We start from the raw sequence: 12,879 nt of genomic DNA, 5'->3' as shown, positions 1-12,879 counted from the left end.
CTAATCCATGAACACAATATATCTGTATTTATTTAGGTTTTCTTTAATCTCTCTTGGCAGTATTTTGTGATCTTCATCGTACAAGTCTTGCATATCTTTTGTCAAGTTTATCCCTAAGCATTTCCTATTTTTTGGTGCTATTGTAAGTGATATATTTTAAAGTTCAGTTTCTAATTGGTCATTGCTGGTGTATAGAAATACCACTGAATCTTGTATACTGACTTTATTTCTGCAGACTTGCTAAATTCACTTATTAGTTCTAGTAGGCTTTCCTGTAGTTTCTCTTTAGTTATGTTTGTTCATTTGTTTTGTTTTTTAGATTCCATATATAAGTGAAATCATATAATATTTGTCTTTCTTTTTCTGACTGTTTCACATAGCATAACACCCTCTAGGTCCATGCATGTTGTAGCAAATGGCAAATATTAGAAGTCATAGCCACAGCAGTCAGACAAGAAAAATAAAAGGAATGCAGATTGGAAAGGAAGATATAAAACTGTCAATGTTCGCAGATGCCATATGATACTATATATACAAAATCCTAAAGATGCCACCAAAAAACTACTGGCACTTGTCAATGAATTCAGTAAAGTTGCAGGATACATTTTTTTTTTAACATCTTTATTGGAGTATAATTGCTTTACAATGGTGTATTAGTTTCTGCTTTATAACAAAGCGAATCAGTTATACATATACATATGTTCCCATATCTCTTCCCTCTTGCATCTCCCCCCCTCCCACCCTCCCTATCCCACCCCTCTAGGTGGTCACAAAGCACCAAGCTGATCTCCCTGTGCTATGTGGCTGCTTCCCCCTAGCTATCTGTTTTACGTTTGGTAGTGTATATATATCCATGCCACTCTCTCACTTTGTCACAGCTTACCCTTCCCCCTCTCCATATCCTCAAGTCCATTCTCTAGTAGGTCTGTGCCTTTATTCCTGTCTTACCTCTAGGTTCTTCATGACCTTTTTTTTTTTTATTTTACTTAGATTCCGTATATATGTGTTAACATACGGTATTTGTTTTTCTCTTTCTGACTGACTTCACTCTGTATGACAGACTCTAGATCCATCCACCTCACTACAAATAGGATACATAATTAATATGCAGAAACCTGTTACATTTCTATACGCTAACAATGAAGTAACAAACAGTCCCATTTACAATCACATCCAAAAGAATAAAATACATGGAAATAAATCTAACTAAGGAAATAAAAGACTTAGAAAACTATATGACACTGATCAAAGAAATTAAAGATGACACAAACAGATGGAAAGGTATACTGTGCTCATGGATTGAAAGGAATAATATTTTTAAAATGACCATACTACCTCAGGCGGTGTGGGGATTCATTTTAATCCTTATCAAAATCCCAATTACATTTTTCACAGAACTGGAAAAAATAATTCTAAAATATGTATGGAAACATGAAAGACCCGAAGTAGCCAAAACAATCTTAAGAGAGAAGAACAAAGCTGGAGGTATCATGCACCCTCATCTCAAACTATACTACAAAGCTGCAGTAATCAAAACAGTGTGGTACTGGCACAAAAACAGACACATAGATCAAGGGAACAGAATAGAGAGCCCAGAAATGAACCCACATTTATATGGGCAATTAATATATGACAAAGGAGGCAAGAGTACACAGTGGGGGAAAGGCAGACTCTTCAATAAATGGTGTTAGGAAAACTGGGCAGCTACATGCAAAAGAATCAGATGACTACATTCTCACACCATATACAAAAATAAACTCAAAATGGATTAAAGACTTAAATGTAAGATCTGAAACCATAAAACTTCTAGAAGGAAACATAAGCAGTATGCTCTTTGACATCTGTCTTAGCAATATTTTTTTGGCTATGTCTCCACAGTCAAGGGAAACAAAAGCAAAGATAAGCAAATGGGACTACATGAAACTAAGAAAGCTTTTATACAGTGAAGGAAGCCATGAACAAAATGAAAAGGCAGCCTACTGAATGGGAGAAGATGTTTGCAAATGTTATATCCAACAAGGGGTCAATATCCCAAATATACAAGGAACTCATACAACTCAGCATCCAAAAAAACCCCAAATACCCCAATTTAAAAAATGGGCAGAGGACCTGAATAGACATTTTTCCAAAGAAGACATACAGATGGTCAACAGGCACATGAAAAAATGCTTTCAAAACCACAATGAGATATAACCTCACATTTGTCAGAATGGCTGTTATCTAAACAAATCAAATGCAAATCAAAACCACAATGAGATATAACCTCACATTTGTCAGAATGGCTGTTACCTAAACGTTAACAAGTAACAAGCATTGGTGAGGATGTGGAGACAGGTAAATCTTTGTGTGCTGTTGATGGGAATATAAATTGGTACAGCCACTATGGAAAACAGTATGGAAATTCCTCAAAAAACTAAAAGTAAAACTACTGTATGGTCCAGCAAGTTCACTCTTGGGTACTTAACCAAAGAAAACAAAAACACTAATTAGAAAAGATACATACACCCCTGTGTTCATTGCAGCATTATTCACAATAGGCAAGATATGGAAGCAATCTAAGTGCCTATCAGTAGGTGAATGGATGAAGAAGGTGTGGTGTATATATTACATGTACAGTATATGTACAATGGAATATTATTCAACCATAAAAAAGAATGAAACCTTGCCATTTGTGACAAATAGGGTGGACCTAGAGGGTATTAAAGTTATTTTCAAATTTAAATTTATTTATTTATTTATTTATAAATTTATTTATTTATTTATTTATTTATTTATTTATTTATTTTGGACTGTGTTGGGTCTTCGTTTCCATGCGAGGGCTTTCTCCAGTTGCGGCGAGCGGGGGCCACTCTTCATTGTGGTGCATGGGCCTCTCACTGTCGCGGCCTCTCCCGTTGTGGAGCACAGGCTCCAGACGTGCAGGCTCAGTAGTTGTGGCTCACGGGCTTAGTTGCTCTGTGGCATGTGGGATCTTCCCAGACCAGGGCATGAACCTGTGTCCCCTGCATTGGCAGGCAGATTCTTAACCACTGCACCACCAGGGAAGCCCCAAATTTAAATGTAACAAAATTGATTCCTTGTGGTGTACAGTTTTATGAGTTTTGACAAATGCATACGGTTGGGTCTCCATACCTCAATCAAGATGCAGTTTTGTTAACTCTCGAAATACTCTTATTAACCCATTGTTAGTCACCCTTTCCTTTTTCCTCCTACCATTGTAAATTGCTGATTTGATATCCATCCTGTAGCTCTGCCTTTTCCTAAATGTCATATAACTGGACTCATTCAGTTTGTACCCTTTTGAATATGACTTATTTATCAAAATGCATTCAGATTCATCTATGTGGTTGTATGTATTAATAGTTCTTTCTTTTTTATTGCTGAGTAGTATTCCATTGTATAGATATACTATAGTTTGTTTCTCCAAGGACATTTGGGTTGTGTCCAATTTTTGGCAATTAGGAATGAAACTGCTAAAAAACATTTGTATACAGATTTTGTTATGAACCTAAGTTTTCATTTCTCTTGGGCAAATACCTAAGATTGGGGTTGCTAGGTTTTATGTAATGTTACCTTTAACTTTATAGGATAGGAGAGGTTTTTCACTATAGATTCTATTTCTTTAATTCTGTTTAGGTTTCTTTGTTTTTTTTTTTTTTTTTTTTTTTTTTTTGGCCACGACATGTGGCTTCTCAGTTCCCCAACCAGGGGTTGAACCCAGGCCACAGCAGTAAAAGCCCAGAATCCTAACCATTAGGCCGCCAGGGAACTCTGTTTAGGTTTCTGATATCTTCTTTTTTTAAAATTTTTTTATTGAAGTATAGTTGATTTACAAAGTTGTATTAGTTTCTGGTATACAGCAAAGTGACTCAGTTATGTGTGTGTGTGTGTATATATATATATATATATTCTTTTTCACATTCTTTTCCACTATGGTTTATTACAGAATATTCAATATAGTTCCCTGTGCTATACAGTAGTACCTTGTTGTTATCCATCCTATATGTAATAGTTTGCATCTGCTAATCCTGAACTCTCAATGCTTCCCTCCCTCACCTCCCCTCCTCCTTGGCAACCACAAGTCTATTCTCTATGTCTGTGAGTCTGTTTCTGTTTCGTAGATAAATTCATTTGTGTCATATTTTAGATTCCACATATAAGTGATATCACATAATATTTGTCTTTCTCTGGCTGACTTCACTTAGTATGATAATCTCGAAGTCCACCCATGTTGCTGCAAATGGCATTATTTCATTCCTTCTTATGGCTGAGTAATATTCCATGTATCCATTCATCTGTTGGTGGACATTTAGGTTGCTTCCATGTCTTGGCTGTTGTAGATAGAGGTGCTATGAACATTGGGATGCATGTATCTTTTCAAATTAGAGTTTTCTCTGGAAGTATGCCCAGGAGGGGGATTGCTGGATTACATGGCAACTCTATTTTTAGTTTTTTAAGGAACCTCCATACTGTTTTCCCTAGTGGCTGCACCAATTTACGTTCTTACCAACAATGTAGGAGGGTTCCCTTTTCTCTACACCCTCTCCAGCATTTATTATTTGTAGACTTTTTAATGATGGCCATTCTGACTGGTGTGAAGTGAGACCTTATTGTAGTTTTGATTTGCATTTATCTAATAATTAGAGAAGTTGAGCATCTTTTCATGTACCTATTGGCCATCTGTATGTTTTCTTTGGAGAAATGTCTATTTAGGTCTTCTGCCCATTTTTTGATTTGTTTGTGTTTTTGTTATTGAGTTGTATGAGCTCTTTGTATATTTTGGAAATTAAGCCCTCGTCAGTCACAACATTTGCAAATTTTTTCTTCCAGTCTGTAGGTTGTCTTTTCATTTTGTTCATGGTTTCCTTTGCTGTTCAAAAGCTTCTAAGTTTGATTAGATCCCATTTGTTTATTTTTGCTTTTATTTCTGTTGCCTTGGGAAACTGCTGTTAACGTTGCTACAGTTGAGCTTTGTTAGTTTTTGTCCTTCAAAGTATTTCCCCATCTCATCTATTGAATTTATCGGCATAAAATTGTTCCCCTGATTATCCTTTTTTAATATCTGTAGAATCTGTGGTGAAGCCATCTCTCTCCTTTTTATTGTATGAAATTTGTGTCTTCTTTCTTCCTGATCACTTTGGTTGTAGGTTTATCTATTTTAGATCTTCTTAAAGAAGTAGCTTTAGGTTTCATTGGGTTTTGGCTATTGATTTTCTGTTTTCTATTTAGTTGCCTTCCAAACTGATCTTCATTATTTCCTTTCTTCTGCTTAATTTGGGTTTAATACTTTGGGATTAACATAATACAAAACTGTTTTTCCTTTGGAAGTGAATTGACAGATTTTGAAACCCTGTACTCAATCCAGGTTTTGTGTGTGTGTGTGGGGGGTGTGTGTGTGTGTGTATTTGGCGTTTAGACAAGGACGTAAGACTTTGCTAATAGTAAGATTCCATAGAGACTGAATTTTTTTGGTACTGCTTTTAGTTAGTTGAAGGACATAAGGTTTTCTTTTTGTTTTTAATATATATTTTTCTGCCTCTTCATCTGGCATGTGTTTCAAATTCTGAATGAAGTGTATCTGTAAATTATGAAAGTACTTGGAATTCCCATGCCAAGCCCTGTGAAATTTACCACACATAGTTAAATATGTGGCATCCATTAAGTGGTGTAAAATATTGTCGTGAGAAGTAAAATTTTATTCTCATTTTTAATCTTAGCAATAATTTAACCTGAAGGGCTATATAATATTTACTTGAGTTCTGAATTTAAGACATTTAAATCCACAGGTCTTCCCAAATGAGAAACCTCTAACTAAGGTATAAGGCAGTTCTAGAGTTGTTTTCATTTGTTTTGTTTTAATATATTAGAGTAAGAAATTTCTGTGGTGGATAGAGTAGAATTTGTATTACTCTTTTAGGTTGTCTTCCAAAGCCTGAATTAGAGTCAAGGAAATAAATTGCTCTACTGATTGAACATTGTATTTAAATATTAATGCACATTTCATTCCTCTGTAAATAGAAGTAATTTTATTTTTTAAACAGATGAAATTGGCTTGAAAATCAGTTTGTTTCTTTTTTAAATACTTATGCAATGTTCAGTAAGAAATGTAGGTGTTATTAGAATTGGAATATTGTTGGAAGGATGTAATATTTACGGAACTAAATGAAAATTATTTTCTTTGTTTACTTTTCTAATTGTTTAATGTCCTTCTTTTCTTTTAGATCCTATTTGACCAAACTCAGAGATCGATTAAGGCACAGCTTCAGAACTTTGTCAAAGAGTAAGTCAGTTGCAGTGAAAAGAAAAGAAAAGCAACCAGTTAATGATCACATCTGGGAGTTGGTATCTTTTCAGAGAGCTTAGAAACATGACTTAGTGAAAATATGGGGGTTTTTGTGTGTTTTTTGCTTTGTGAAATTTATATTGCATTTTTTCCTGAATTACTCTGTAAAGGAGTCAGACTTCATGCCTTTCAATGAATCATTTATACTATGAAATTTGTGTTCAGGATACGTAGTTCAAATTGTTACAGACTTAAAAAAAAATTTTTAATGTAAATAAATAACCTAATGATCTTTAAAAATCAAAGCAGATCCCAAAAGTGGTTGAAATACTGTCAGTTATTCTAGTTGTCTCAATATGGTATTTTCTTTGTAGAGAAGATAATAGAATATACGAGAATGAGTAATGAAGGTGCATAATAAGTAATGAAGCAAACCTTTTGTGTCACATTCATCACATTTTATATGTGAAATAAAATGAAACTAGAAATAAAAAATTTATCTGAACTTCCAGGTAGGAACGTTTTCCTTTTCCACATTAATAATTTCACTTTATGTCTTTTAATTCCTGACTGAGAATATATTAAATTACAGATAAAGTTGATTATGATATAGTATTCAGATGTTAAAAGCTATAAATAGTGGCAGATCTCATGAACATAATGCACTTCTGTTTTAGTAGGTTAGAATTTGTTGTTCTGGAGGTGATGTCTTGCAGATCATTTATAAATCACTTCAAAATAGACTAATATTCAGAATGTCCTTATAGAGTGTATACATGAAAATTTATGGCTTCTTATTAAAGTCTTTGCTAGGTACACGTTATTATTATTGTTATTATTTTAAAGTCACTTGTCTTCAAATTACTTTGCCTAATTCCTTGGTAGAAAAAGTAAAAGGATGTTATATATTTACCTAAGATCATTAATGAATCAAGGTTTCAGATTTTCAGACTACTGAAATGGATACTGTTATTCTCTACTGGTACATAATTCTTTTAGAAAGCATTCTTCTGTGTGTGTGTTTTAAGAATATATTCATGTCCTTTGGACTCCTAATTTTTTTCAACAATAAATGAATGTTGTTTCTTAAAGTGTGGTCTGTAGACCACCATAACAGTGAAATCAAGGGCATGTCTTAAGAAAATCCCTCAGATTTCTAGGGCTTATCCCGAAAACACAAAGAATTGTAATCTCTGGTAGAGGACCCTTGGAACTTGCATTTTTAACAAGTTCCCTATGGTATATACTACTGTTTAAAAATCATTTTGTCTTTTTTTTTTTTAATTGGGGTATAGTTGCTTGACAATGTTGTGTAAGTTTCTGCTGTATAGCGAAGTGAATCAGCTATATGTATACATATATCCTCTCTTTTTTGGATTTCCTTCCCATTTAGGTCACCACAGAGTATTAAGTAGAGTTCCCTGTGCTATACAGCATGTTCTCGTTAGTTACCTATTTTATACATATTACTGTGTATATGTCAATCCCAGTCTTCCAATTCACCCCACACACCCTTGACCCCGCTTGGTGTCCATATGTTTTTTTCTCTACATCTGTGTCTCTATTTCTGCCTTGCAAACAGGTTCATCTGTACCATTTTTCTACATTCCACATATATGTGTTAATACACGATATTTGTTTTTCTCTTTCTGACTTAGTTCACTCTGTATGACAGTCTCTAGGTCCATCCACATTGCTACAAATGACCCAATTTCATTCCTTTTTATGGCTGAGTAATTTTCCATTGTATATATGTACCACATCTTTATCCATTCATCTGTCAGTGGACATTTAGGTTACTTCCATGACCTGGCTATTGTAAATAGTGCTGCAGTGAACACTGGGGTGCATCTGTCTTTTTGAATTATGGTTTTCTCTGGGTATATGCCCAGTAGTGGGATTGCTGGGTCATATGCTAATTCTGTTTTTAGTTTTTAAAGGAACCCTCATACTGTTCTCCATAGTGGGTGTTATCAGTTTACATTTCCACCAACAGTTGCAAGATAGTTCCCTTTTCTTCACACCCTCTCCAGCATTTATTGTTTGTAGATTTTTTGACGATGGCCATTCTGACTGGTGTGAAGTGATACCTCATTGTAGTTTTGATTTGCATTTCTCTAATAATTAGTGATATTGAGCATCTTTTCATGTGCCTCTTGGCCATCTTTATGTCTCCTTTGGAGGAATGTCTATTTAGGTCTTCTGCCCATTTTTTGATTGGGTTGTTTGTTTTGTTGATATTGAGATGCATGAGCTATTTGTATTTTTTGGAGATTAATCCCTTGTCTGTTGCTTCGTTTGTAAATATTTTCTCTCATTCTGTGGGTTGTCTTTTCGTCTTGTTTATGGTTTCCTTTGCTGTGCAAAAGCTTTTAAGTTTCATTAGGTCCCATTTATTTGTTTTTATTTTTATTACTGAAGGAGGTGGGTCAAAAAAGGTCTTGCTGTGATTTATGTCAAAAAGTGTTCTTCCTATGTTTTCCTCTAAGAGTTTTATAGTGTCTGGTCTTACATTTAGGTCTCTAATCCATTTTGAGTTTATTTTTGTGTATGGTGTTAGGGAGTGTTCTAATTTCATTCTTTTACATGTAGCTGTCCAGTTTTCCCAGCACCACTTATTGAAGAGGCTGTCTTTTCTCCACTGTATATTTTTGCCTCCTTTGTCATAGATTAGGTAACCATAGGTGCATGGGTTTATCTCTGGGGTTTCTGTCCTGTTACATTGGTCTGTATTTCTGTTTTTGTGCCAGTACCATACTGTCTTGATTACTGTATCTTTGTAGTATAGTCTGAAGTCAGGGAGCCTGATTCCTCCAGCTCCATTTTTCTTTCTCAAGATTGCTTTGGCTATTTGGGGTCTTTTGTGTCTCCATACAAATTGTGCAATTTTTTGTTCTAGTCTGTGAAAAATGCCATTGGTAATTTGATAGGGATTGCATTGAATCTGTAGATGGCTTTGGGTAGTATAGTCATTTTCACAGTATTGATTCTTCCAATCCAAGAACATGGTATATCTCTCCATTTGTTTGTGTCATCTTTGATTTCTTTCATCAGTGTCTTGTAGTTTTCCACATACAGGTCTTTTACCTCCTTAGGTAGGTTTATTCCTAGGTATTTTATTATTTTTGTTGCATTGGTGAATGGGATTATTTCCTTAATTTCTCTTTCTGATCTTTTGTTGTTAGTGTATAGGAATGCAAGAGATTTCTGTGCATTAATTTTGTATCCTGCAAATTTACCAAATTCATTGATTAGCTCTAGTAGTTTTCTGGTGGCATATTTAGGATCTTCTACATATAGTATCCTGTCATTTGAAAAGTGACAGTTTTTCCAATTTGTATTCCTTTTATTTCTTTTTCTTCTCTGATTGCTGTGGCTAGGACTTCCAAAACTATGTTGAATAATAGTGGTGAGAGTGGACATCCTCATCTTGTTCCTGATCTTAGAAGAAATGCTTTCAGTTTTTCACCATTGAGAATGATGTTTCCTGTGGGTTTGTCAGATATGGCCTTTATTATGTCGAGGTAGGTTCCCTCTATGCCCACTTTCTGGAGAGTTTTTATCATAAATGGGTGTTGAATTTTGTGAAAAGCTTTTTCTGTATCTATTGAGCTGATCATATGGTTTTTATTCTTCAATTTGTTAATATGGTGTATCACATTGATTGGTTTGCGTATATTGAAGAATCCTTGCATCCCTGGGATAAATCGCTCTTGATCATGGTGTATGCTCCTTTTAATGTGTTGTTGGATTCTGTTTGCTAGTATTTTGTTGAGGTTTTTTGCATCTATATTCATCAGTGATATTGGTCTGTAATTCTCTGTTTTTGTGATATCTTTGTCTGGTTTTGGTATCAGGGTGATGGTGGCCTTGTAGAATGAGCTTGGGAGTGTTTCTCTCTCTGCAATTTTTTGGAATAGTTTGAGAAGGATGGGCGTTAGCTGTTCTCTAAATGTTTGATAGAATTCGCCTGTCGAGCCATCTGGTCCTGGACTTTTTGTTTGTTGGAAACTTTTTTTTTTTTTTTGCGGTACGCGGGCCTCTCACTGTTGTGGGCTCTCCCGTTGCGGAGCACAGGCTCCGGACGCGCAGGCTCAGCAGCCGTGGCTCATGGGCCTAGCCGCTCTGCGGCATGTAGGATCTTCCCGGACCGGGGCACGAACCCGTGTCCCCTGCATCGGCAGGCGGACTCGCAACCACTGCGCCACCAGGGAAGCCCAGTTTTATTGATCTTTGCTCTTGTTTTCTTTTTTTCTGTTTCATTCATTTCTGCTCTGATATTTGTGATTTCTTTCCGTCTACTAACGTTGGTTTTTATTGTTTTGTTTTGGTTTTTGTTTTGTTTTCTTCTTCTTTCTCTAGTCCCTTTAGGTGTAAGGTTAGATTGTTTATTTGAGATTTTTCATGTTTCTTGAGGTAGGATTATATTGCTATAAACTTCCCTCTTAGAATTGCTTTTGCTGCATACCATAGGTTTTGGGTTGTCGTGCTTTTGTTGTCATTTGTCTCTAGGTATTTTTTGATTTCCTCTTTGATTTCTTCAGTGATCTCTTGGTTATGTAGTAGCATATTGTTTAGCCTCCCTGTGTTTGTGTTTTTTTCCTGTAATTGATTTCTAGTCTCATAGCACTGTGGTCAGAAAAGATGCTTGATACGGTTTCAATTTTCTTAAATTTACTGAGGCTTGATTTGTGACCCAAGATGTGATGTATAATGTTCCATGTATAATGTATAATGTGTATAATGTATAATGTGATGGATAATGTTCCATGTACACTTGAGAAGAAAGTGTATTCTGCTGCTTTCAGGTGGAATGTCCTATAAATATCAATTAAATCCATCTCATTTAAAGCTTGTGTTTCCATGTTAATTTTCTGTCTGGATAATCTGTCTGTTGGTGTAAATGAAGTGTTAAAGTCCCCCACTATTATTGTGTTACCGTCAGTTTCCTCTTTTATGGCTGTTAACATTTGCCTTATATATTGAGGTGCTCCTATGTTGGGTGCATGTATATTTGTAATTGTTATATCTTCTTCTTGGATTGATCCCTTTATCATTATGTAGTGTTCTTCCTTGTCTCTTGTAACAGTTTATATTTTAAAGTCTACCTTATCTGGTATGAGTAAGTCTATCTCATCTGATATGAGTATTCCATGCACATGGAAATCAAAATCTTTTGATTTCCGTGTGCATGGAATACCTTTTTCCATCCCCTCACTTTCAGTCTGTATGTGTCCCTAGGTCTGAAGTGGGTCTCTTGTAGACAGCATATATATGGATCTTGTTTTTGTATCCATTCAGCGAGCTTGTGTCTTTTGGTTGGAGCATTTAATCCATTCACATGTAAGGTAATTATCGATATGTAAGTTCTATTACCTTTTTCTTAATTGTTTTGGGTTGTTTTTCTAGGTCTTTTTCTTGTGTTTCTGGCTTAGAGGAGTTCCTTTAGCATTTGTTGTAGAGTTGGTTTGGTGGTTCTGAAGTCTCTTAGCTTTTGCTTGTCTGTAAAGCTTTTGATTTCTCTGTTGAATGTGAGTGAGATCCTTGCTGGGTAGATTAATCTTGGTTGTAGCTTTTTCCCTTTCACCACTTTAGATATATCCTGCCACTCCAATGTGGCCTCCAGAGTTTCTGTTGAAAAATCATCTCATAACCTTAGGGATTCCCTTGTATGTTATTTTTTGCTTTTTCCTTGCTGCTTAATATTTTTTCTTTGTATTTAATTTTTTTTAATGCGATTAATGTGTCTCGGTGTGTTTTTCCTTGGGTTTATACCATATGGGACTCTCTGCACTTCCTAGACTTGATTGACTATTTCCTTTCCCATGTTAGGGATGTTTTCAACTATAGTCTCTTCAGATATTTTCTCAGACCCTTTCTCTTTCTCTTCTTCCTCTGGGACCTCTGTAATTTGAATGTAGGTGTGTTTAATGTTGTCCCAGAGGCCTCTGAGACTGTCCTTAATTGTTTTCATTCTTTTTTCTTTATTCTGCTCTGTGGCAGTTATTTCCACCATTCTGTCTTCCAGCTCACTTATCCGTTCTTCTGCCTCAGTTATTCTGCTATTGCTTCCTTCTAGAGTATTTTTAATTTCGGTTATTGTCTTGTTCATCACTGTTCTCTAGTTCTTCTAGGTCCTTGTTAAATGTTTCTTGTATTTTCTCCATTCTATTTCCAATATTTTGGATCATCTTTGCTATCAATACTCTGAATTCTTTTTCAGGTAGATTGCCTATTTCCTCTTCATTTGTTTGGTCTTGTGGGTGTTTACCTTGCTCCTTCATTTGCAACACATTTCTCTGTCTTCTCATTTTGTTTTACTTATTGTGTTTGGGGTCTCCTTTCCACAGGCTGCGAGGCTGTAGTTGCTCTTGCTTCTGGTGTCTGCCCCCAGTGGGTGAGGTTGGTCCAGTGGCCTGTGTAGGCTTCCTGGTGTGGGGGACTGGTGTTTGTGTTCTGGTGGGTGGAGCTGTATTATGTCCCTCTGGTTGGCAGGGCTGTGTCAGGTGATGTGTTTTGGGTTGTCTGTGAGCTTCCTATGACTTCAGGCAGCCTGTATGCTAATGGGTGGGGTTGTGTTCCTGTCTTGCTAGTTG

At 35.7% G+C, this 12,879-nt stretch overlaps 1 protein-coding gene across 7 annotated transcripts in view; it reads left to right on the top strand.

The window, feature by feature from the left end:
• The window catches only part of ACAP2 (ArfGAP with coiled-coil, ankyrin repeat and PH domains 2), a 164,605-nt gene that overhangs the window by 95,659 nt on the left and 56,067 nt on the right, over positions 1-12,879 (top strand). For all 7 annotated transcript variants that reach the window (XM_067738484.1, XM_067738485.1, XM_067738482.1 and 4 more), the window contains one exon: positions 6,222-6,280. In XM_067738484.1, coding sequence (XP_067594585.1) covers positions 6,222-6,280 — 59 coding nt within the window. The remainder of the gene's footprint in view (positions 1-6,221; positions 6,281-12,879) is intronic.

The sequence above is a fragment of the Pseudorca crassidens genome, chromosome 5, assembly GCF_039906515.1.
Source record: "Pseudorca crassidens isolate mPseCra1 chromosome 5, mPseCra1.hap1, whole genome shotgun sequence".
NCBI classification, from domain to species: Eukaryota; Metazoa; Chordata; class Mammalia; order Artiodactyla; family Delphinidae; genus Pseudorca; species Pseudorca crassidens.
This window is presented reverse-complemented; position numbering and strand designations above follow the sequence as displayed.